General features: G+C 36.6%; 1 protein-coding gene across 6 annotated transcripts in view; it reads right to left on the bottom strand.

Moving 5' to 3' along the window:
- Nucleotides 1-24042, bottom strand: part of pde4ca (phosphodiesterase 4C, cAMP-specific a) — a 40735-nt gene that overhangs the window by 16285 nt on the left and 408 nt on the right. Inside the window, exons 2-3 of one of the 6 annotated variants that reach the window (XM_082171994.1) lie at nucleotides 23886-23965; nucleotides 23372-23559 (exon numbers count right to left, since the gene is read on the bottom strand). In XM_082171994.1, coding sequence (XP_082028120.1) covers nucleotides 23372-23559; nucleotides 23886-23927 — 230 coding nt within the window. In that variant the 5' untranslated portion in view covers nucleotides 23928-23965. Of the gene's footprint in view, nucleotides 1-5840; nucleotides 10320-15694; nucleotides 16392-20980; nucleotides 22016-23371; nucleotides 23560-23885; nucleotides 23966-24042 lie in introns of those variants that run through there. The other 5 variants (XM_082171993.1, XM_082171997.1, XM_082171995.1 and 2 more) reach the window with 5 other exon arrangements.

Raw genomic sequence — 24042 nt, 5'->3', positions numbered from 1 at the left:
AGAAAGAAAAAAAGACATTTAAGAGAGCCACAACGTCACATGACGTCAATGAACACCCAGGGGCCCAGACATACATGAACATACCGCAGGAGATTTGGAGGACAGCAGCTGTTGCCATACAAATAAAATGGTTAGCACTAAAAGTTGAACAGTTGAACATCTGAGAGCTGCAGCGAGATTAAAAGCACAGTTAACCACAAGTGAACATGCATTTGAGTTAAAAAAAAAAGACCCTTCTTGGTGCTTCACGTTGAGATTGAAGTCTCACAGAAGCACAACGGGAGACGTTACCGATCTGGTGAGGCGGTTAATTACAGGGTCATCCAGCAGGTCACATACTCGTGCGTAGACACTGCGGGCAGAGGATGTGTCCTCGATTGTTTAATCACCGTTTCTGTACATGCTGCCTTTTCCTAATTGTGCACATCAAATGTGGAGCACATCCATACCGGTAAGAGCCGCAGAGATTGTATAAAGATTTCTGAGGCACAATAGGGTGCACAGAGAGAGAGAGAGAGAGGGAGGCAGTGCTGTGATCTCAGCTTTCCACTGAACATTTATGGTCAAGATTAAAAATAAGCTTGGTTTGTCTCTGATTTAGACTGACATTTTAAAACATGCATGGGGGTTAGCCAGAATTAAGTCATAGACATTTGAAGGCGCATTACACAGATATTTCCACATACATTTTCCTGCTCAAAAGCAAACTGGTGGTGACTTTAATATACGTTCATATTACAGAAAAGAGTGCTTCTGATAACAAAAAACTACCCTTATTATTGTTAGTGTAAACACATTTAATGAGTTGATTATATAATTCAGCCTTATTAATTACCTGTTAGTGCAATAACATTACCTGTCTCCACTGTAAAAATATGCAATTGTAACTATATGTTTCTACTTGATTAAAAGTTTAACATTTACTTTCATCTGTGTATACTCATTTAGTTCAGCATAAAAAAAGGTTTGGGGTCAGTCATTTTTTTTTAAAGTCGTCTCTTATGCCCACCAAGACTGCATTTATTTGATCAAAAATATAAAAACAGTAATATTGTGAGATATTACACTTTAAAACAACTGTCTATTTTTTATTTATATATTTTTAAAATGTAATTTATTCCTGTGATGGCAAAGCTGAATTTTCAGCATCATTACTCCAGTCTTCAGTGTCACATGATCCTTCAGAAACCATTCAAATATGCTGTATAATTTGGCGTTCAAGAAACATTCTTATTATTATCAATGTTGAAAACAGTTGTGCTGCTTTAATATTTTATAAGAACCATACACTTTTTTTCAAGATTCTATGATGAATTTAAAGTTCAAAAGAACAACATTTATTTGAAAGGGAATTAGAAGTAAAATGATTCTGTGCTGAATACAAATATAAATTTCTTTCAATATATATTTTTTAAATTTATTTTAAAGTGACAAACTTACATTGTACTCAAATAAGTACTGAGTATGTACTTACTATAGAGTTACGGTTAGGGTTTGGTTTAGGTTAGTTACTTGTAATTTTGCATAATTTACTGTTTTTTACTATATTAAGTACATTAAGTACAGTAATGTGTAACTATGTCACCTTAAAATAAAGTGCTACCAAAAATGTGAATTGTATTTTATTTCGAACTAATATAAAATATTTAATTTGCATCCTATCACATGAAGCACACTGTTTGCAGCGTATACGATCCTACATAAAAACACTAAATCTGTAAATCAATACTATTAAAATAACACTCAATCTTACCAAAATGTGTCTTAACAAAATAGTTTAATTTCACAAATTAAGATTAAAAAAATAAATAAAGCTTTCAAATTTATTATTTTGTTTTTAGCAATAAAATTATTAAATTATACTAACAACAAGAAGAACATATAAAATAAGAAGAGGGATTTTTATACAAGTAATATCCTTAAAATAAAAAAATGTAGAGGAAAATACATGCCGGCCCATGCATCATGCCAGACCATCATTACAAACAGAGTTAACGAAGTGCATCAGATTTTCCATGCAGGGTCTGTGACGGGGCACTTCTGTGAACACAGCAGAGGGTCTCTCAGAGGGCACGGACGGGGCTCAGCCTGTTATCCTAGGATCATTTTGTGACCATAAGAAAACAACAGAACAGCAGTGCAAAATGCCCAGAGCAAAACATACATTATGAAAGCAATCAAAAGTGATGGGAAAGCTAATCAAAAATAGTCTGATATAGCCTTAGAGACACACTAAAATAAATAAAAAACAATTCACATTTAATTCACGACGATTTCAGAGATAGCTACAGGTAATAGGCTACTGTGAACTGTGTACGTACAAACACTAAGAGCTGTGTAACCTTATGCGTTTTAGACAACACTAGCATCGTTTTGTAATAGGTCGACTTAAACTGAAAATAGATGCATCTCTTGGGGGTGAAAGTAATCCCATGTGACACATTTCACAAAAAACAAACAAAAAAAAAACAAGAAGAATGAGCTGCAGATGTTCAGACGATTGCAATCTAGCTCCGCCAAGACACTGGCCAAGAGGGAGACAAATGGATATACTCAAAGAATGTTATACAGCAAACCTCTCTAATAAAGATTAAGAAAACACTAACACAGTTGAACATATTCAATATTCTGTCAGGAAACACAATTCAGCAGCACAAGGCCAAGTGCTTAGATAATAACCTTAATGTGCTCCAACCGGACCGTTGCGTCTAGTAGTGTTGCCTCAACCTCACCGCTAACATTTAACGGCAGAAGACGTGGCACTCCCAGCCTCGAGTGATTATAATCCGCTGCGTCCCATAAATCATTTTTCTTGACATGAAGCTCTAGAAAATATATTGAACAGTTGACAAATGGTTTACAACCGTTTACAGGTCCTGACAATCTACACAAGAAGGGCTTACGAACAGAAGCAGATGTCTGCACACACAAACTCATAATGAGTGATACATTTAGACGTTAGGGGCTTTTAGTTTTTGGTATTGGCCATCGCACGTTTAGTTAAACTTTGATATTTGAATGATTCTAATGATCAGTTTTACAAACAGGAATGTAATAAAAATAGCCTACAAAACTGATGTTTCATAAAGCTTGAAATGTTTAGTCCCGGGTGAATCTCCTAAGGATGAAAGCCTGTTTCTACCTCTAAGTAAAAAAATAAGGTAATTGTGTTTAAGTTGAAAAGAAGAAATAAAGTCACAATTGTCAGATGTAAAAATGAAATTATGAGAAAGTGTCACTACTATGAAAAACAATTGTCATATTAAAAGTCATATTGTGCAATTTAAAGTATTTTAAATTATAATTTTTTTTAAGTATTGTAGTTTAAAGCGATTTTAAACTACAAGATTTACAGTCAAATTGAGCTATATAAAGTCACAATTGTGATATATGAAGCCAAAGTATCTTGTAATTTAATGGCTTCAGATTAACCAAGGCTGTGTTCTTAAAATCGGAATCAATGCAGCACAAGCTTTTGCGTGGTACAATATACAGAACCTCAGTAATATGCTCTCTTAAGTTTCCATTAAAAAATAAATCCCAAATGTCCTGTACTTTATCTGATAAACCAAGACACAGCCTAAGAAAATAAATGGAAAATCATGTTTTTTTATCTGTAATCCTGCTGTCAACACTGACATTGATGGCTATGCAACTGGGACACGAGTGTGTGTGTGTCCAAAAGGAGTGTACTGTCTCAGACTTGGTCTGCGCAGCCTTGCTGATACTGTGGGAGGACAGAGGATTCATGGTTCACTTTAAATCGAAACCTCTCTGACTAAAGCAGATTTCCTCTTTATTTCATAAATCCCAAACTTCCCTAACAAACCATTAGAACCATAGAACCATTCTATCAGGACATGGAACATTGTGTCTCGTAAGATTTTTTTTTGTAGATGGCCATGAAGAAAATTACGATTACATGGTGGCCTTTTTCTAAATCCAATTTGCAAGAAAATCCTGCATTCACAGAACCCTTTATTTCTTCACTTTGGGCTCTTTCTGAAAGTGTTTTTTATCCGAATAATAACTGGTGTGCAGCTGAACAAATGTACATGCAAACACCACTCACTGTCGCTGCCTTAAAGTTAAAGTGTCATTTTATTTCAACGTTAAAATGTTTTTTTTCTCTCTTGCTGGGTCATTATGAAAAAGCAACTATAAAATAAGCCATCTGTGTGTTGATTTCCATGAGAAGCGTCAACAATGTGACTCTGTACTACCAAAACTTTGCTCCGTTTGCTTCAGCATCCCTTCACAGCAATGCTGGCTCAGTGGTGTGAGTTTGGAGACGTTTTGTTTGTTAAACCTTCAGGCATTCAGGAAACCTGTTTGAAACCACGTTGTTATTTTTGCAATTCCTTTTGGTAGCAATAATGCAGTAGAAAATTAATTTCAGCTTCAACTTCTGTAACAATCCAAACCTACAGTACTGTTACAGATGAAGAGAAAACTGAATCCCTCAGCTTTTTCCTATTCCACTAACTTTTTTTTTCATAGCATATTCTTAATGCTATTGGTTAATGGTTCATAGAGAAAATAATAACTAAAATATGTAATGAAAAAAACAAACATCTATCATGTAGTCCTATTGATTTGTTGATTGAGGTGTTAAATGCTGGATGTTCTCAGTGAAACATAAGCAGGGCTCTTTGGCATTTGGTGGAACAGTTATGGATGAACTGATTTCCAGACTGTGATACAATAAATGCGAAAGAAGAAAACCCTCACGAACGATCACTGATTGCGCACACAGAGTAATGCAAAACCCTGGCAGAATAACTGCTCATTTGTCATAGTGCTTTACTGCCATCAAACTGAAGAGAACTAGTAGATCTTGTCTGAGGCCGTCTGAAAAGAGTTTCCATGGGTCAGAGCATATCAACAGGTTATTCCATGGACACAGTAGATTTATTCAGCCAAACCACATGACAATCTGTCTCTGTCTCTACACCAGGTGTAAAGAAAAAAATAAGTCATAAACAATACAACCGCACCTAATTTTGATTTTCAACATCCTTAGATTCAAGTGTTTTAAAATATATATAGTGGGGTCTGGGATTCTAATCTAATTTAAACCTGACAATAAACACACAAAACAAATATGATTTTGAAATATATTAGATATTTAGTATTATATTTTTAAATATGAAATATTTAGGATTCTGCACTATTTCTTGAGCACTAATCAACTAATTAAATTTGTGTCATTGATCATGACTCTTTGTACAGATGGCCAGGTGTTCTTGCTTCTATTGAAGCTCAAGATGCTCTTTGGATCATCTCAGATCATTCTGAAGAACATGATCATCAGGTTTGACTCAAACTTGTGGAGTTCACGCAGCTCGACTGATGCTGTCATTTAAGCAAAAGAGAGACATACCAAAATTAATGTTAATTTTTAAATCTATCTTTCACTCAAATTGTTATTCTGATAACATAACTCTCTTAAAAATAAAGTTTCCTAAAGGGGGTTTTCATAGCGATGACAGAATAACCTTTTTGGGCTCCACAAAGAACCTTTTAGTGAACAGTTCTTAAAATAACCATTAAATATATATATATATATATATATATATATATATATATATATATTTAGTAATCTAAAGAAACATTTTCCACTATAAAGAACCTTTTGTGCAATGGAAAAATTCCATTGATGTTAAAGGTTCTTCATGGAACCATCAATGCCCATAAAGAACCTTTATTTTTATGAGTGAATTTGCTAGGAAAAAATTTACATTTATAAGCATTTTGATTAATGGTCTACTACTTTTGGACCCCACTGTATTTGACAGTAACGTTGACTAGAATCACATATATAAATCAAAGTTTATTACCGCCTGCGTTTCTGCACAATGTCGATGGGTCTGTTGACGGCACATGGGGATCCATACAAATTCCAGTTCCGTGGCTTTAATGCCCGGTCAGCTGAGAAAGAGAATCCACAGTTTGCCGGTACGCTCATCTTGCCGGCACACTCATCCAGTGATGTCTCTCACGTAATTCCTTTACACAAATCACACAAATATACTTTCTTTTCACTTTTTTTTTTTTTAGGTAAACATTGTTCGTGGATCAAAACGACTCCTCATTGCCTCTGGTTAATAATTACACCACAACTGAAAATCTGGAGGAAAACAAGAAAGAGCAAAGCATGATATCCACTGTCGTCTTCTAACAGTCCATCAACTCTCACCTCCTCTGTGACACCTCTGCGAGTAAACGGGGATGTGAGATGAAGTGACAAGCCTTGTCAAAACCCATGCTTCACTCTGCAACTTTAAGAGATGCTCTGGCAGCATTTACACATGGATCTTCAGCTCGATCAGATCCAGTCTATTTTCTCATGGAGACACCTCTAAGATGATCCTTTAAAAGAAGGCATCTCAGGTTTCTGTCCTATTCTGCTTCTGTGTGGTAGCTGGACTCATGTAGGAGAGTCTGTGCCATATTTTAGCTAGACTCTTTGCCCACTGCTGTCCCACGGCTGGAGCTCGCTTTACTCTGAGATCACGCTAAAGAAAGAGGGTGGGACCAAAGAAAGCATAGTTCCTGCCTCCTTGAGACGTTAACTCTTTCTTGCTCTGTCTGCAGCTGATTAAAGGTGCTGCTGAGTAATATAAAAGTAGTAATAAAAAGAAAAATAAACAAAAAATATAGAAATTTAAATTAAATAAAAAGATTTAAAAAAATTGAATACATTTTCATTCTATTTCTATTTGGGAATTATACTCGGAAACTTGCCTACATTAGTTGCAGACGCAGCAACAAAAGGTTCACATCTTAACACTGGTGCTCATGCACTAAGATAATAAAAACAATCCAGAGAGATAGATCATCCACAGCTGTTAAAAGTCACCATGAAATCAAAATTGACAATTCTTGTTTTGTTTCTTTATGGAATATTGAAGTATTTATTATAAATGATTTGTCTGTGCTCATTTTTTTTTTTTTACTCAGGTGCCCTCATAATCTTTAATGAAAATAACTTCCCCTCCCCTCCCTCTTGCAGTGACATCTCGCCTCTTCTCTGACAGCGTGTTTACTGGCGTGCGGGCGGGACAACCTGTCACTCACATGACATCACAGCAACAGCAAACCACAGTGAACCAATCAATTTCTGATGGACAAAATCAAGTCCCGACCAACATTTTTTCGTGATTGAGAAGCTGTTTCACTCAGATATACGTCACAATAGGGAAGAAAAGACTATCGCAACTTCCGTTTCATGTTGACTTTAATCTGGCCTGAATATCAGGTTGAATCTTGCATCCAGACACAAATGTGAATCAAAAACTTTAAAGGCAAGAAAAAAGTCAGGTCTATTCCTTCCCCTCAAGAGAGGATCTGAGCCTAATATAACAATAGAAAAACTGCTACTGCTGCCAAGAATTGAAAGAGACTTGCATATAACTTCCTGAGATGATATTTACTTTCTTAAAGCTAGAGTAGGCAATTTCAGAGAGGCTAGTAGTAGCAAGTTAGCTTTGAAAGCATAAGATCCCAGCCACCCTTCCTTTAGACTAGAGCGTCTCCAAAGCCACGCATGAACGCACACAGCAGATTCTGCAAATTACCTAATGTCTCAAAGCACATAACATTACAATAATAATGAACGTAAACAACTTAAAGAGCTCTACTTGTACCACCTGACTGCTGCAGATTAATTTCGGCATTGATCGACATAGAAATGCATAAATCAAAGTCTGAGGACGTAAACAGCTCCGGGTAGAACATCACGGACTGCCATCTCGTAATTACGGTTGCGACATGGCGTGAACGGTGCATAAGCTCGTGGTTTAGGTTCAGGAGGAACTGTAAAATGTGGCTCCTGATCATTTGTGGCGCTTGCTGACTGTATATACCTCTGCAGAGCCTTACAGAACGCGCTGATAATGTCTGCGCGAGCATGTGCGCGGAGGTATGGAAATACATTTGACAGGCAGGTAGGACATCGTATCATTGCATTCAGTCTGAATGTGATTATTGGGCGAACATTTTTGGTTCCTGTGACTTTCACAGAAAACATATGCACGTTTTAATATTTAGACCACCTCTATTATTGATTGCTATCAGGACGTGAAGAAAGTTTCAACCAAAAAAGTGTTATAAAACATATTGCCTACCCTACCTTTAATCTTCATATTCATTCTTGATGGATTAGTTTAGTTGAGATCTTAAGGGACTTCAAGGGTTATCTAATTACTTGAGACCAGCATGTGAGTACTGAAATGTTGTTACTATTGCTACCTCAAACAAAGTGGTTTAACTGGTTTCTCTGTTGTAAAACACTTCTTTGCAGTGACCGCGAAATAAACAAGTGGTATAGAAATCACGTCCATGGTCTCTCACGGCCCTTTTTCTTTTTCCACTAATGATAACACTCCCAGAATCACCTCAGAAAGGTAGTTTTCAAACAGCATGCAATTATTTAGAGTAGGGGTTCTCAACTCTGTCCCTTGAAGTCCACTTTCCTGCAGAGTATAGCTTCAACCCTGATCAAACTAATCTGCCTATAACTGTCTAGTAATCCTGAAGAAGCATGTTTAACTGTGTTTGTTCAGGGTTGGAGCTGAACTCTGCAGGAAAGTGGACTTCAAGGGACAGAGTTGAGAACCACTGATTTAGAGCATCTTTTACTTTCTAAACATATTTATTATTTAACATGCTAATTGTAGTTTCTCTCTCTAATTATTTAAATATCATTTGCAAACAAATTATATTGTCTGATAAAACAATGAATCCACTCAAACCACTTAACACTGCTAGGATGTATTTGTTTCTCTATGGTAATGATTTGGACAGCATGAGGGCTGATAAAGATCTCTGGCTAAAACAAATTGCCTTGTTTGGACTATCTACATGTTTAAGGGACTTAAACATGAGAACAGTTTGCTAGGATGTCATAATCATGATTCAAAAAATGATGATGGGCAATACTTAAGCTAAAATTTGGAAAGATTTAATATTCAAGCAAACTGGAACACTCAAATATTGAAAATAACAGAAGGCCGTAGATCATCCACAGAACTGTTAATCTGGGATATTTTGTTAAAAAGAGCAGATGGCCGGTTTTGTGTTGATTTAAGATAAAGTTTTAGAAAATACATATTTCATGAGGTTTTTGACTGTTTGGAATCTGCTTTTAAAATACGATATCCAAGGAGAAAACTCAATACTATCAAGTTTAATAAACCCAACAAAGAGATTCATGACATTGATGCTTTGGCTCTTTAAATTAAATGTTAAATAACTAAACAAAACTGAATGATCAGGTGCTGTGCGTTGATAACATCAGTATCAGGATTTTCTAAGAATTAATGAAATGTTTTTCCACAGCGCAATGAATTACCAATTACTGTGACGGATTAATGAATTACTGTACGAGGAATGAAAGTCCCGAGGTCAAGGTGATATGTCTAAAGAAAAGTATTATTCTTGGCTCTACAGCGCAGTGAAAAATTCTCCGGTGCTCAACTCATTGCTCATTTTTTTTATTACTCAGGGCTATAATGTGAGTGTTCAGACTAAGTCAGAGTCCTGGAAACCTATCAGCTCCAGATAGCAAACAGACCTCAGTATTTATACCTGGCAAATGTCTTTGAAGTGCTGGTACTGCTGCAGAATCTTTTTCCAGTCTTTATCTCCTAATCTATGCACAGAAAAAATACATGCATTACCTTTCAATTTTTGTTTTGTTTTAAATACTAACTTTTAAAAGATTTAATTATTTCAAATAAATGCTGTTCTTTTGAACTTTCTAATCACCAAAGAATCCAAAGATTTCCACAAAAATATAAGCAGCACAACTATTTTCAACATTGATAATAATAATAATAAGAAATGTTTCTTGAGCAGCAAATCAGCATATTAAAAGGATTTCTGAAGGATTGTGTGACGCTGAAGACTGGAATAATGGCTTTCCCACAGGAATAATTACATTTTAAAACCTATTAAAAAAATTTTTTTTTTAAATTGTAATCATACTTCACAATATTACTATTATTAATGTATGATCAAATAAATGTATTAACTAGTCAGACAAGCTTCGCCCTGCTTTTGTACTGACTCTAACCAAAGCAAAACCAAATGATAATTTCATTAAATTCACCTCTACTAACCAAATAACTGAGCTCTTATTGCCAGTTTAAAGGGGTAGTTCACCCAAAAATGAAAATTCTGTCATAATTTACTCAGCCTCATGTTGTTCCAAACCTGTACGAGTTTCTTTCTTCTGTTGAACTCTAAAGAAGATATTTTAAAGAATGTTGGTAATCAAACAGTTGACGGTAGCCATTGACTTGCATAGTAGGGGGAAAAAATACTATGGAAATCAATATGGGGCCCATCAACTGGTTACCAACATTCTTCAGAATATCTTCTTTAGAGTTCAACAGAAGAAAGAAACTCTGGGAGCAAGGGTGAGTAAATTATGACAGAATTTTCATTTTTGGGTGAACTATCCTTTTAACGGCATTATCCGTGGGAAAACAAAATGTTTTTTGCCAGGACTGAGACTCAGAGGATGCATGAATCTCCAGCCAGACGTCACAGCAGGCGTGAAGCATCACTGTGTTGATGTCACAGGCTTGTCACACTGTAATGCTTGGCTAACAGCTGAAAGCGTCGAGACTCGAGACTAAATTCCTGTGATAACATTGTGCTAAGTATCAGAAAAGCATTGCAAAAAAAAGTGAATTCTCCACAAAATGGAACATAATAATACGAAAGAGGTCTGTGAAATGATAGTGTGATTTTAGCTCTGCTTATAATTCTCTGGTGAGGATGCCTTCTGAAACAAAAACTGTAGTCTAATAAGAAAGTATTTCAACTAGTCTTGTGCTAAGAAATGTATAAATTGCAGTGTAGATTTGTTATCAGTACTGAAACTTTCATTTTAACTTTAATTTGACTTTGTAAATGTACAAATGTACCTTCATTCATTCATTATGTGATGCATTTACATTAGACCACTGCATCCCCTGCTGGTGAGACATGAACTACACGTAGCAATCTGGAAGACCACATTTAGTTTAAACCAGTGGATCTCAACTGGTTTGGCATGTGACCCCCATAGTTATTAAGCTAGAGGAGTAAAGTTTTAGGAATTTGGCATAATTCCTAAAAATATAGATTTAAAAATGTAAATATATTGTTAGAATATGACATCAATTGTAAGAACATTTATTTCATAAGTTCAGAGAACAACATTAGAATAACGACACTGACCTACAGCCTATCAAAATCTCAGGCAATGCTATTTTTCCCAGGCACCCTTTACTTAAACTGAGTCTGACAGGAGTGTCAACAGCTTTCACGCACAAAAGTCTCACATCAGAAAAATGTAGAATTACGTTTGTTGATGTTTCTTTGACTGCACACTCCGCGACCTACCAGTTGAGAAACAGTGGTTTAAACCGATCCCATTCCCATACCACCCAATCATGAGCTCATCCTCCCCATCTCTTAAAGGAGTTACTGCAAAGATACCAAGATAGTGGTCTATAGTGAAATGGCATTAATAATATTTTTTTTTTTTTGATATTTACCATAATACTTATTTATTCATGTAGGCCTTCCATGGCATATATTTGGTACTCCAAGGTACTTCAAACAATCTTATGGTATTATTAATATGGTACATGTCCAAAATCATAGTATTACCATAATATCATATCAAAAACAAAACAAAACAAAACTAGGGAAATAACATCTAAACATCTTAAGCCTTCTATCTGGTTTTAGAGATGTGTTAGACACTTTTCTCTGGTCTGGTAAGTCGGCTAACCGGTAAAACCAGTTGAGCACCAGGCTTGAAGACCAGCTAAGATCACCAAACCAGCTTAGGCTAGTTTAAGACAGAACAGATCACCTTTGAATCTAGAGTATAAACTGCAATGCTGATATGTCTACAAGCAAAGTATTTCTTCAAATAATCTAATATGTGATTTTTGCAGTAACATAAATTTACCAGTAGATGTCACCAGCCTATAATCTAAGAGCACTGTAACACTAACCGAAAACAGCAAGGTATAAAAAACTGGCCTGACAGCTTCTATTAGATTGCTGGTTTTTAATGGAGAAAGGGCAGACGGGTTGGCAGGGTTTCCGGCATTAGTGAGAAAGGCTGACAGATCAATGAGCGGTGGGAGTCATTGGGGAAAGCAGCCATGCTGAAAATATGGAGCAGAGCAGTGACGCACAGCGACTCCAGTCACAGCATCAGCGCCTATTGACTATTCTGAGCTCTGAGGTTTTATTTTTGGGACTGCTGGTTACTGACACTGTTGTCCTGTGATTGGTTCACCTTACTTGACTTTCTCTTTCGACATCTGTTCGGAACCCCTCAACAAGTTTCTACTCTAATATGTGATGGGATGTCGAAGTTATTTGCTGAACCAGTAAAATTAAGAAGCTGCAAACAAACACCACTACTACTAGAAATTTTTATACATAAAATGTAATGCAAACTCAATATTATTAGTCATTCTGAATTTTAGCTCAGTTTAGCATTATCAGGCAGTCACATTCTTCTTAGGGGCCGGGCCGTTCACAAAGAATGTGTTTAGTGCAATCCCTGTAGAAATCCATGTACTTGTGCACTATTCAGTGCAGTTGTGTAGTTTAAATAGTGCGAGTATTCCAAAACGAAAAAGTGCACTTTAAATACCTGGATGATGCACCGAAAAAAATAAGTGTGGAATGCTGGACACTTCATGCACTCAACTGTCACAGCTTTAATTATGTAGCAGAAGGGAAGGGGACTATCAGATTGAATGACAAAATAATCACATAAAATGCATCCACTACACACAGTGCATAGTAGATAGTGTATAGTGTGTCATTTGGGACAGCTATACTTCCCCCCCCCCCTATGTTTCTTTGGCTTATAATTGTAGCTGATTTGTCTGTTCGGTGTTCTGTTTTTGTAATTTTGTTGTACATGGTTTTAAATGCTGATGATATCTGATATAGTGTACAGCACCTTGATCAACAATTGTTGTTTTTAGTGGTGCTATATAAATAAAGTTGAGTTGAGTAGAGTAAACATGTGCATGCGGACGTGTTTGACCACTGACTCGCACCTCCCGTCTTTCGCTGCGCTCAAGTTAAAAGAAGTTTGATTATTTAAAAACGTGTTGCTAGTCTTTGATGTTTTTCCATTCTGTTCAGCATTTCGTGAAAGCCTAAAAGCTTTGTAAAAGCCCAAATTCCATCTGTTCATCACATAAAGCAAGCATGTCTCCTCAGAAAAATTTGGACTAAACTGATCAATTTATATGGATTAGTTTTACAATCTCTTGAATGTTTTGAAGCATTAAAGTGTCAGTTGCGTTGCTGTCAATGGAGGGACAGAAAACTCTCAGATTTCACCACAAAAATCTTAATTTGTGTTCTGAAGATGAACGAAAGTCTTACGGGTTTGGAACGACATGAGGGGGTGAGTAATTAATGACAGAATTTTCATTTCTGTGTGAACTATCCCTTTAAACTAAGTGAACAGAAAATACCGTGAACATATCTTTTCACACTTAGTCACAATCTGATTTTGCTTTCATACAAAAGCTCAGTAGACAAGGTTAATATTTAGTACTTTACTCAATTTCGCACCGCCAACACAAACAGCTCCAAATGAAACCACAGCAGAGCCGTCTCTCGTCAAGAAGCACTCAGTCATCATCGCACTCAGGCCTAAGTGTTTTGAATGTATCGGTTGAAATAATGATTCAATGACTCAATGATTCAAAGACAGCCACCTTCCTCCGAACTACTGGCATAACAAAGTAACTGATGTAATCTGCACAAAGAGTCGAACTACAAACTACAATCATATTTGAGGACATGAAGTAATTGTTGTACAAGTAAAGTTAAACAATTTAATTATTGTAGTGTTTTCAACGACCGCATTTTCAAGTGTTTTGTTTAACAAAAGCAAAATATGATTCTTTCTATATATTATAGCCTACCACTTGCTATCACCAGATCTTAGTTGATGGTCTACACTACATGTGGTACAAAACTAAGAAATGATCAGGTAAATGCTCTGTTTTGATGTTGATGCTCTACAACACTGCTTGCCCTGCTTTAAATGGTTATTGTGGTGAGACACATCTAGGAAACAAATCGCAGCTTTGTCTGAGTCACATGGAGAGTAAGAGTGTTGTCTCTGAGTGAAAAGCCTCTTGTGAACAGTGAAACGTTGTGATATGCTGTGCGGAGTTGTGTCAGGTCCTTTAGATAGCCATAGATTGAAGAGTGGCAGTGTTTCAAATAGGCTCAAATGAATCTGCTTTAGATAAATACAGCTCAGACTTACCAATAAAATCACTGCAAATATATAGCGGCTGTGATCACTGGCGTCTTGATTGTAATCTTTATCTAGGAATGAACAATATCTCAAATCGACATTACCCGTGATTTTTTAATGTTATAGTTAAAAGTGTGATTAGTAAAATAGGCCAATATATTTAGGCTGATAAATTATAGCGATACGATATTTAAAAAATGTATTTCAGTGTCACATGATCCTTCAGAAATTATTCTAATATACAGATTTGGTGCTCAAAAACATTTCTTATCATCAATGTTGAAAACAGTTGTGCTGCTTAATATTTTTATGGCAAAAATGTGATTTTCTATTTTTTTTCATGATTCATGAAAGTAATGTAAAAGTCTTTACTGACACTGATTAATTTCTTTCTTTCAAAAATAAAATCTTACTGACCCCATACTTTTGAATGGTAATGTAATTTTCTTTAGTTTGTTTGAAGAGCGCTTAATATAGATTGATATCTACTACTGGCCAACATATCTGTTATCAGCTTAAAAAAATTCCAAATCGGTGCATCCCATGAAACTGATTTCAAATGATCAAATTAAGTTCAGTTCAGTATCAATACCTCTGTCATAGTATTCTCCGAAGAACAGAAAATGTCTCAACATTCATCAAAATGTATGCGTGTTTGAATTTGATTATTTGAAACAACACAAAGGCCACATATAGAGTACAAGAGCATAATTCATCATTTACATTAGATAATGCCAGGCATGCTGGATAGCACAGAGGTTACTGTGTGCGTAAGGTTGCGATGTGTCTGCCCATCGTGACTCTGCCCGGCTGCCACAGGCGAACATCAACAGACAGTGGCTGAGCCATCGATTCTCTACCTCTACTGGCCTCAGGCTGTCCAGGCCACAGATATAGCAGCAACACAACACATCACATAACAGCCAGCGCTGCTCTCTGCCTGCTTTAACACTGTCATACTATAACAGCGCTTGCAGAAAAACAGGGAAATCTAAGTAACTCCAGAGCAGCTTTCTCCACTAGACAGTGCACTCGTCATTTCAGAGTTGATGTTAGTGGTGTCAGAAATCCAGTGGAGATGGGAGCACTGGTTTGCTTCAAGACTTTCTTACACAAGAAAAACCTGTCAGGGCTGCAGCACTGGAAAAACACCATATTCACACAAAGAGCAAATCTCATTCTGCAGTTATTTCAAAATGTTATCAACACAGCAGAAATGATATTTACATCATGTGACAACATGTGCACTTTAGCAGAGTTCAACCAAGGTCATTATATAATCAATGACATTTTTTAATTGAAGCTTAAAAGTGAGATTAGCATATGACCGACTCAACTTAAGGTGAAGACAGCATCATCGTTGCGGCTGTTGCTTATACATACCCAATGCATGAGTGCCGTCGCGTTGAGTAGTTCATCTGCATTGTCTTCCTGGGAAAACGAGGATCTTTGTTCATCGTGAGAGAGGATTATGTTAGCTTTTGAATACTAAAGTTACAACTTGGGAAGTGTTTCCAATTTTAGACAGCAAGAGCGTGACAACTAGAAGCAACACCTCAGATGATTTCTTATCTTGATCTCATGTCCACTATGTGCCCAGTGTCTCCATCCGCTGAGAAACATAATGCTGTGACAATCCTGAAGCCATGTACTGAACAAAAACTCAGCAGAGCGAAAGTGTTTCAGTTGTTTCCCTGAATGTAACACGGATGCCAGTTCAGCTGGGCACTCAAACTTGACATGAACTTAAACAGGCCACTATATCGCCAGCATAAAGGCCTACCATAGCCTCTACAGTCCCGGGTGAAAGTCTTTAGGAAATCGCAACACTCCTCGTTTCGACCTGCTTGATTCCACAAAGTCCTTAAAGGTGAGGAATAAGGGGGGGGAAATAGCCCAGCAAAAAAATTATGTTCCTAAACATCAAAAGGTATTTGCTGATATTTCATTAGTTGCATAAAAGTCTGAAAATCTGTGGCTCATAATCCCATCAGATGCTCCATAGAGTGTGCCGTCCCATCCAGCCTTCTGGTGCCATTCTCTGAATCCAAAGCCCTGAAACTAAACTCTGGCCTGAAACAACCAGCCTTTGATAGAGAGAGAGAGGAGAGAGAGAGAGAGAGAGAGAGAGAGAGAGAGAGAGAGAGAGAGAGAGAAGAGAGAGGGGGACAGAGAGAGAGAGAGAGAGAGAGAGAGAGAGAGAGAGAGAGAGAGAGAGAGAGAGAGAGAGAGAAAGAAACTCTGCAGCACTGTTGCATGTGTATATAAGGTATTTTGTGTAGGTATTTTTCAGGGGTCGGTTTGTGATAGATGGGGTGTCCTGAGCCTCAACATCTGCAACTTGCTGCTTTACCATCTTCAAGTGCACTAAAAGTAATAACCTGAGTCCTACACATCACTGGCCTGTTTCCAAATGCAACACTAACTGAACCTTGCCTGCAGCGAAATAATGACACTGTCACTAAATCCAATACATTGAGGGAGGTGGTGTGCACAATACAGCGGCTCAACATTCTGAACTCAACTTTTTGTACTTCGCAAATAATGTTTTTTCTTCTTCCAGCATTTCAATTTAAAAATGTCTTATATTCTTTCTTATTTTTGTTGTGTTCAGAATTATGACAGGAAAAATATTTCTAGTATAAATTGAGTAGAATATAAAAAGTTGAAGTGTAATCTTTACATTTACTAACTTGCATGGTCTGTATTAATAGAACAAGATTATTACAAAATGACAACTATGTCAAGTAAGGAGTGAGATAAGGAAAAGATACTCAGCTTTACCCTCTAGTGGACAGTGGACACAAAATATTTCACCCCTGCAAAAGAGCCTCCTTAAATCTTACAGCGGTTGACATTTTACTGTAACTTTACTCTTTTTTCCCTCTTATATTTTGTCCTTAAACCCAAATTATTTTTATTTTTTTATAGACCTAAACTGTTCTGACTCGAGTTGCCTTATCGTTTCAGACTGATCGACTAACGGGTTTCCTAAAATTGCTGATCAAAACTCGGAAAAATCCCATAGACTTTCATTGCGGAATGTTCAAATTGAGCCAAGGCTATTCAAACTTCAACTGTCTAAATTCACATTTTGACAGTTGGAGAGGCTCATTAGACTCCATTAGCTGCCATTCTATGTACTATTTCTAACCCGTTGAGACTCATTTAAGCTTCCATTCCATCTATCCATCTATCCATCTATCTATCTATCTATCTATCTATCATCTGACTATTCTTATCTATCTATCTCTATCTTTTTAACTAATCATTCTTTCTTTCTTTCTAACTAATCTTTCTTTCTTTCTTTCTTTCTTTCTTACTAATGTCTTTTTTTGCCAACCAATTTTTCATTCTTTCCAACCAATCTTTCATTCTTTCTTTCTTTCCATCTTTCTTTCCATCTTTCCTTCTTTCTTTCTTACTAATGTCTTTCTTTCCAACCAATCTTTCATTCCTTCCAACCAATCTTTCTTTCCATCTTTCTTTCCATCTATCCATCCATCCATCCATCCATCCATCCATCCATCCATCCATCCATCCATAAACTACTTTAAACTTTTAAAACTTTCTTTCTTTCTTTCTAACTCCAAACTAAATTTAAATTTTGACAGTTGGAGAGGCCCATTAGACTCCATTAGCTGCCATTCTATGTACTATTTCTAATCCCTCGAGACTCATTTAAGCTTCCATTGTATCTTATATTCCTAAACTGAAAACCTACAAACTTCTACAAACTTTTAGAACTACTAAACTAAAACTTTAATTAAAACTAAAAACCTTCAAACTTCAAGCTTTTAAAAATTTCTAGCAAGGCTTTTTCATGCCAACTTAAAGTTTGTCTACAAACTTTTTTATCTAGTTTGGCTTTAATTTTTTTGTTGTTTTTTTATTAAATAAACATTATGTACTTAAAAAATTATAATTATAGTTTTTCTAACATAAAATCTTGAAACACAAAGTTTATTCATCAACTACCCTACTACGGAAGAGCCTGCAGTCATTATAAAATGTGCAGATGAATCAGCAGCCTGTACGTGACAGGGGGAGAGGAGAGAGAAAGTTTAGGTTGATCTGTTTATGGGTCAGGCGAGGGTGAGGGAGGATGAGGGCTGCTGCAGGCGCTTGAAATCAGGTTGTTGATATTGGCCAAACAGTCTTGAGAGGCAGATCAGCACATGACAGGATAACGCTCAAGAAGAACGTCAAGAGCAGCGTGAGCCTTACACACAAGATCTGGATCCAAAACACATCCAGCATCTCTGAAAAGTTGTTCAAGCAGAAGCAGCAACAGCAAAGACAAACCCTTGGAATTATGTTTGTCAAAATCCAGGTGGTCAAGAATCAGGGGAAGTTATAGTTCTCCTCTAAAATACCCACAGATCAGATTGTGTTAGTTCACTGAAGTCACATGCTTTGTAAGTGCAGCGTAGCAGAGAATCAGCTCCCTAAATATTGAGGGATTCACAGGTCAAAATATGTGCCACGGCGAGATGCATTAATCTAGCGGCGTTAAGAACCAGAAAAGACACATTTAACCACTCAGTGGAAGGACTTCTCAGTGCAAACAGATCTGCTGTTAGTATAACCCTGTAACATTCTGTTTAAAAAACTTTCAAGTACCTGACACTAAATGTTAAATAAAGTATTTTGCACTGATTTGCTTCATCTCTTGCGGACAGTATTCTGACAGAGATATGGCTTGTTTAATCGTTCCTGTTCCTACACCATCCTGCCATAATTCTCCAACAGCCTGTTTCTTTCTTCTCCCAAATCCTTTACACACACACACAAAAAAGATATTTTCAGCTTTAAGTCACATTTGACCCGTGTGGACTTCCACTGTTCACAGAGCCAAGAGAACTGCTTCAGTGTCCATTAGACGGATGGCAGGTTGACTCTTTCCACTTGAACACGGTGACCTGTGTTTAAACATTTGAGCTGAAACGGTTCTCTGGCAGATTTATTCTCTGATAAACAACTTCTGAGTTCACTTGTGGTCACCTCTTGGCAAAATACTTGATAACTGTAATCCGTTAACAAATATTTGAAGTAATGTCTATTTCATAGTTTTGAAATATAACACCTCCTTTGAGCTCTGCTGATGATTTCTCAACATTTATTGCATATGCGTGTATGGCCGGGGATGTTTACAGTGTTGTCAGGCTCGGACTTCCTCAAATCTTGGAAGTTTAACAGACACAAAAACAACTCAAAACAGAGGCTGTAACATGTCAAAGGCACAGGCGTTAGAGATGTATTTTGGCAACGACTTCAGAAAGGGCCGTTTTACGGGTTTATACTGGGTTTTATTGATGCCACTTACATAATTTGAATCATGTGATTCTTTACTTTCAGTGTGTTTTGAGGACAATAAAAAAGAAAGAAAGAAGGGCATCATCTCTTCTAACATTCACATCTTGTTGAAATATTTTCTAATTTGCATTAGGTGCAACACACTACTGTTCAAAAATCTGGGGTCAGTAATTGTTTTGAAAGAAACTTTTACTATTAAATTGATCAAAGGTGACAGTAAAGACAATTACAATGCTACAAAATATTTATTTTTCAAATAAATGATGTTCTTTTGAACGTTCTATTATATTTCATAAAATAATCTTGATAAAAATGTATTGCAGTTTCCATAAAAATATTTTATTTTATATATACATATAATATTTTATAGCAGCACAATTGTTTTCAGCATTGATAATAAGATGTTTCTTGAGCACCAAATCAGCATATTAGAATGATTTCTGAAGGATCATGTGACACTGTCTTCATTCCTTTGCCATCAGAGGAATAAATTACATTTTAAATGATAACAGTTATTTTAATTGTAATAATACAAACAGTATTTTTGATCAAATAAATAACATCTTAATGAGCATAAAGCAACTTCTTTCAAAAACATAAAAAAAATGCATCAACCCCAATCGTTTTAACAATAGTGGAGAGAGACAACAACTTAAACCAGAAAAGGCCAATAATTTGCAGAACTTACAAACCACGTTGACAACCTAACAAGTATTATTTGACACAAATGCTGACTTGGGTCTATTAACGTCCAAAAACTACACTTAAAAAATTTTTTTGTCAAGTAGCCAAAATAAACGACTAAATTTTATAGTATAAAATATTAGAATATAAAAAGGTCACTCTTTGTGCTTCCAGCACTGCAGTCTGTATAAACATGCACTTATATCTAAAAATTAAAAATAGGAAAATTATACAACACAGAACAAAGCCTTTTCTCTCAGAAAGTCAAGTGCTCATGGTTAATTTTACTGCCAGGTTGGACTTTACCAGGCTTAAGAGACAAAACCAGAATAACTATGTGCAAAAAAGCAGTTCATTCGATCACTGATGAGATAGGCTGACAATAATCACCTCAGGTCAAGACATCTTCTCAAACAAAGACATCTTTTTATGCTTCACACAGCAGACAAACCACCTCCTTGATTATAGTGATTATAAATTGTAGCTAGAAGTGTTAGCATCAATACAAACTTTGGACAGGGGGGCAATGTCTCAAGCAGCCAAAAATTCGCCATGTGATGTGTTGTTACGTAGATGCCTGTGCCACAAGACTCCTGTGTGTGTGTGTTTTTGAAGCCAAGCCTCCCGGTAAGATGCTAAATAAACGATGCAGAAGAATTCAGATCCTACCTGGGAGTGTGAGCCAAAGTGAAGCGTCTCTGCAAAGCAATGCTGCGATTCACCATCAGCCTCCGGAAGAGCAGAGGCGAGTTGCGGGGCGAACTCCGAGGAGAGTCCCGCGGAGACATTTTGGGGGAGCCAGTGGGAGAGTTTCCCTTCAGCTTGAGATGCGAGGGTCTCTGAGGTCTCTCCTCTTCCGAACTCATGTCACTCATGACAGCAGAGTTCCTGTGTCTTCACAACTGGCAGAACGACTGTCTAGTCATGGCATGAGTCGCTCACTCACACTGCTTTCTCAACACAAAAACCACAGTCTACATCTCTCACCCTTCACTAGAGCTGAGAAATCCAGCCTTGCTTCAGAGATCACAGGCACATTAATGGAGCCAGCCATCATAGCAATGGAACATCTCCCCTCGTGAACTCGCTTTGTTTACATAACTTGGAAGACTTCCCTCCAACAGACTAAATATGGCAGTGTGATTTACAATGAGAGGACTCCATGATAGAGCTCTCTAAGTGGCCCCACCTCCGCATTAAGACTATTAGTGTGCGAGGTCCAATGTTTACTGGTTTATAATGACTTCCTGTTCCAGTCCCCTGGCGTGCTGAAAAGCCAAAGCACAAAGCGGCGCAACGCAGAGCTGATCAGGGCGAACAGATTCCCTTCGAGAAATACATATGCCTTTCACATGCTCTAGGTTTACCAGGAGAAGTCACATGAAAGCTCTGACTATAAAAAGCAAAGTCAGATAAAGTCAGACAGAGAGCATGGCTCATGTCACGATGGCCCTCTATCACGGGCCCCATGGGCTTTGATTATCAGAGGGGAAAAGGTTCCCTGTGATCCTGCCGGATGAGTTGTGTACGCAAAAACAATATGCATACAGTGCCCCCCCCCCCCCCCCCGAAAAAGGATTTGCATACTTTAGATACACTTCAAAATGTCTTCTGCATTACAAAACAAGACATTGAACCTATTATTAAAAGTTTCTATAAAAAAAAAAAATCTACTTTTTTTCAATATACACTAACATTTAAAAGTTTGGAGTCAGGAATATTTTTTTAATTGAATAATTCTATTCAGCAAGGATTCATTAAATTGCTCAAAAGTGACAGTAGATACATTTATAATGTTACACAAGGTTTCTAATTCAAATAAACGCTTTTCTTTCTACTCATCAAAGAATCCCGAAATAAAAAATGATTATGGTTTCCACAAAAATGTTTCTTGAGCACCAAATCAGCATATTAGAATGATTTCTAAAGGATCATGTGACACTGAAGACTGGAGTAATGATGCTGAAAATTCAGCTTTGCCGTCACAAGAATAAATGACATTTTAAATAAGCATTATTAAATTAGAAGAGAGTTATTTTGAATTGTAGTAACATGTTACAGTATTACTGTTTGTATTTTTTTTAAATCAAATAAATGCAGCCTTAGTGATAGAGATTTTTTTTTTTTTTTTTGCCATATCGCCCAGCGCTGAGCTCTATCATAATTTGTTTGCAGTTGTCACTTGGTTTGGTGTTTTGTCTGTGCAATGACATTCAGATGTTTTAAGTGTGACTTACTGTAAGTATCCCAAAAAATTAAAGTTTTAACCCTTGGTAAGTATGTGGGTAGTCATTAGAGGAGACCCAAAGTTTGTAGCAACATTTCTTTAAATTATATAGCAATGAACAATTAACCTATAATAAAGAATTTGTTTGTCTTCTTTTGACTTTTTATTATTTTAAATCTTAATGATATCAACTGCCACTAAAGTTACCTGAAAAGTGATTCTGGAAAATAATAAAAAATGTCATAATGTGTAACTGCACATTTACTGACTCTGTATATGATTTCTGTCCTGACTGTTTTCTTGTCAGAGGTAGCCTATATTTCTGGTCTTTAGGGAACAATAGCTCCCTCTGCTGTCTCTATAATGCAAAACGTCAATCTGGCTCCGGATACTAAATCAATTAACTGATAACTAACTCTCAGGGTTTAGGATATGTGGTAATTTAACAACAATACTGATGTAGTTCAGTGTACATTATGTTAAATTACAAGACATTATACCTCATAGTCAAGAAACAACATAGGCCAACACAACACTGAAACAGTAGCCTATAAAGGTTGGCATATTCCGTCTAAAGTTGCTGACGTCAAGCCACTATTTTGAAAAAAGGTAGGCCTACATGACGAACAGTTATCGACTAAAATCTGTTTTAGTGTAAAGTTCCTCTAACCTTACACTTGATTACAACATACGATTAAAAAAAAAGAAGATTTTCCTCGTTCTTCTTCACAAACAGTAACCTACTCGGTTGAAATTGAAATCCTTTCGTCACATGGTCAAAGGTTAAGTTTAAGTGATTCAAAGTGCCTTTATAAAACAAAAGAGAGGCTTACCAGGAACTTTGAAAAGCATCGAAGTCGAGGCCATTACGTGGTGTGATCTCTGAATCTCCCTGAGCCGAGAGCCGGCGGGACAGACGGGGAAGCTGAAGGACCCCTGAAAATGTCCTCTTAACTGTACGGTGACTGGGCATGGGTTTGGAACCGTGCAGGACCTGCTGGTTCACGGTGTCCCATTCTCTCTGAATTAAACAGAGCAAGTAAATAATGTACACCAACACATTATTTCTCTCCAGAACAGCACAAAAGACAATTGCAATAATGACAATTACTATCAAGGTAACAATAATAAACTAATAATAATATCTAATGTTAATTTGCCAGACAGTTTGCTTTTTATTTGAATAATATAATGCCTAATAATGGAAATATTAGGGTACGCTTTCATTTTGTAGCATATTATAAATTGGTGATAATCTGCACAGTCACAGTGAATCTACACTTATCTTTTAAGAATCAAACCAGAGAGGATAATAACTGTGAGCGCTGATGTACTGATACGACCTACCTCTGATGTCCAGAAAGACTTCAAAGAAGAACTTCTCTTCATATTGTTGAAAGAAATTGTTGGAGGCACTTCTGAAAATACAGTTTAGGGATAAAAAACAACAACAATAAAACTGGATTTGTTCAAAAAGTAGAAACTCAACTTCAGGTTCCTGAAA

The sequence above is a fragment of the Leuciscus leuciscus genome, assembly GCF_965113295.1.
Source record: "Leuciscus leuciscus genome assembly, chromosome: 6".
NCBI lineage: Eukaryota > Metazoa > Chordata > Actinopteri > Cypriniformes > Leuciscidae > Leuciscus > Leuciscus leuciscus.
This window is presented reverse-complemented; position numbering and strand designations above follow the sequence as displayed.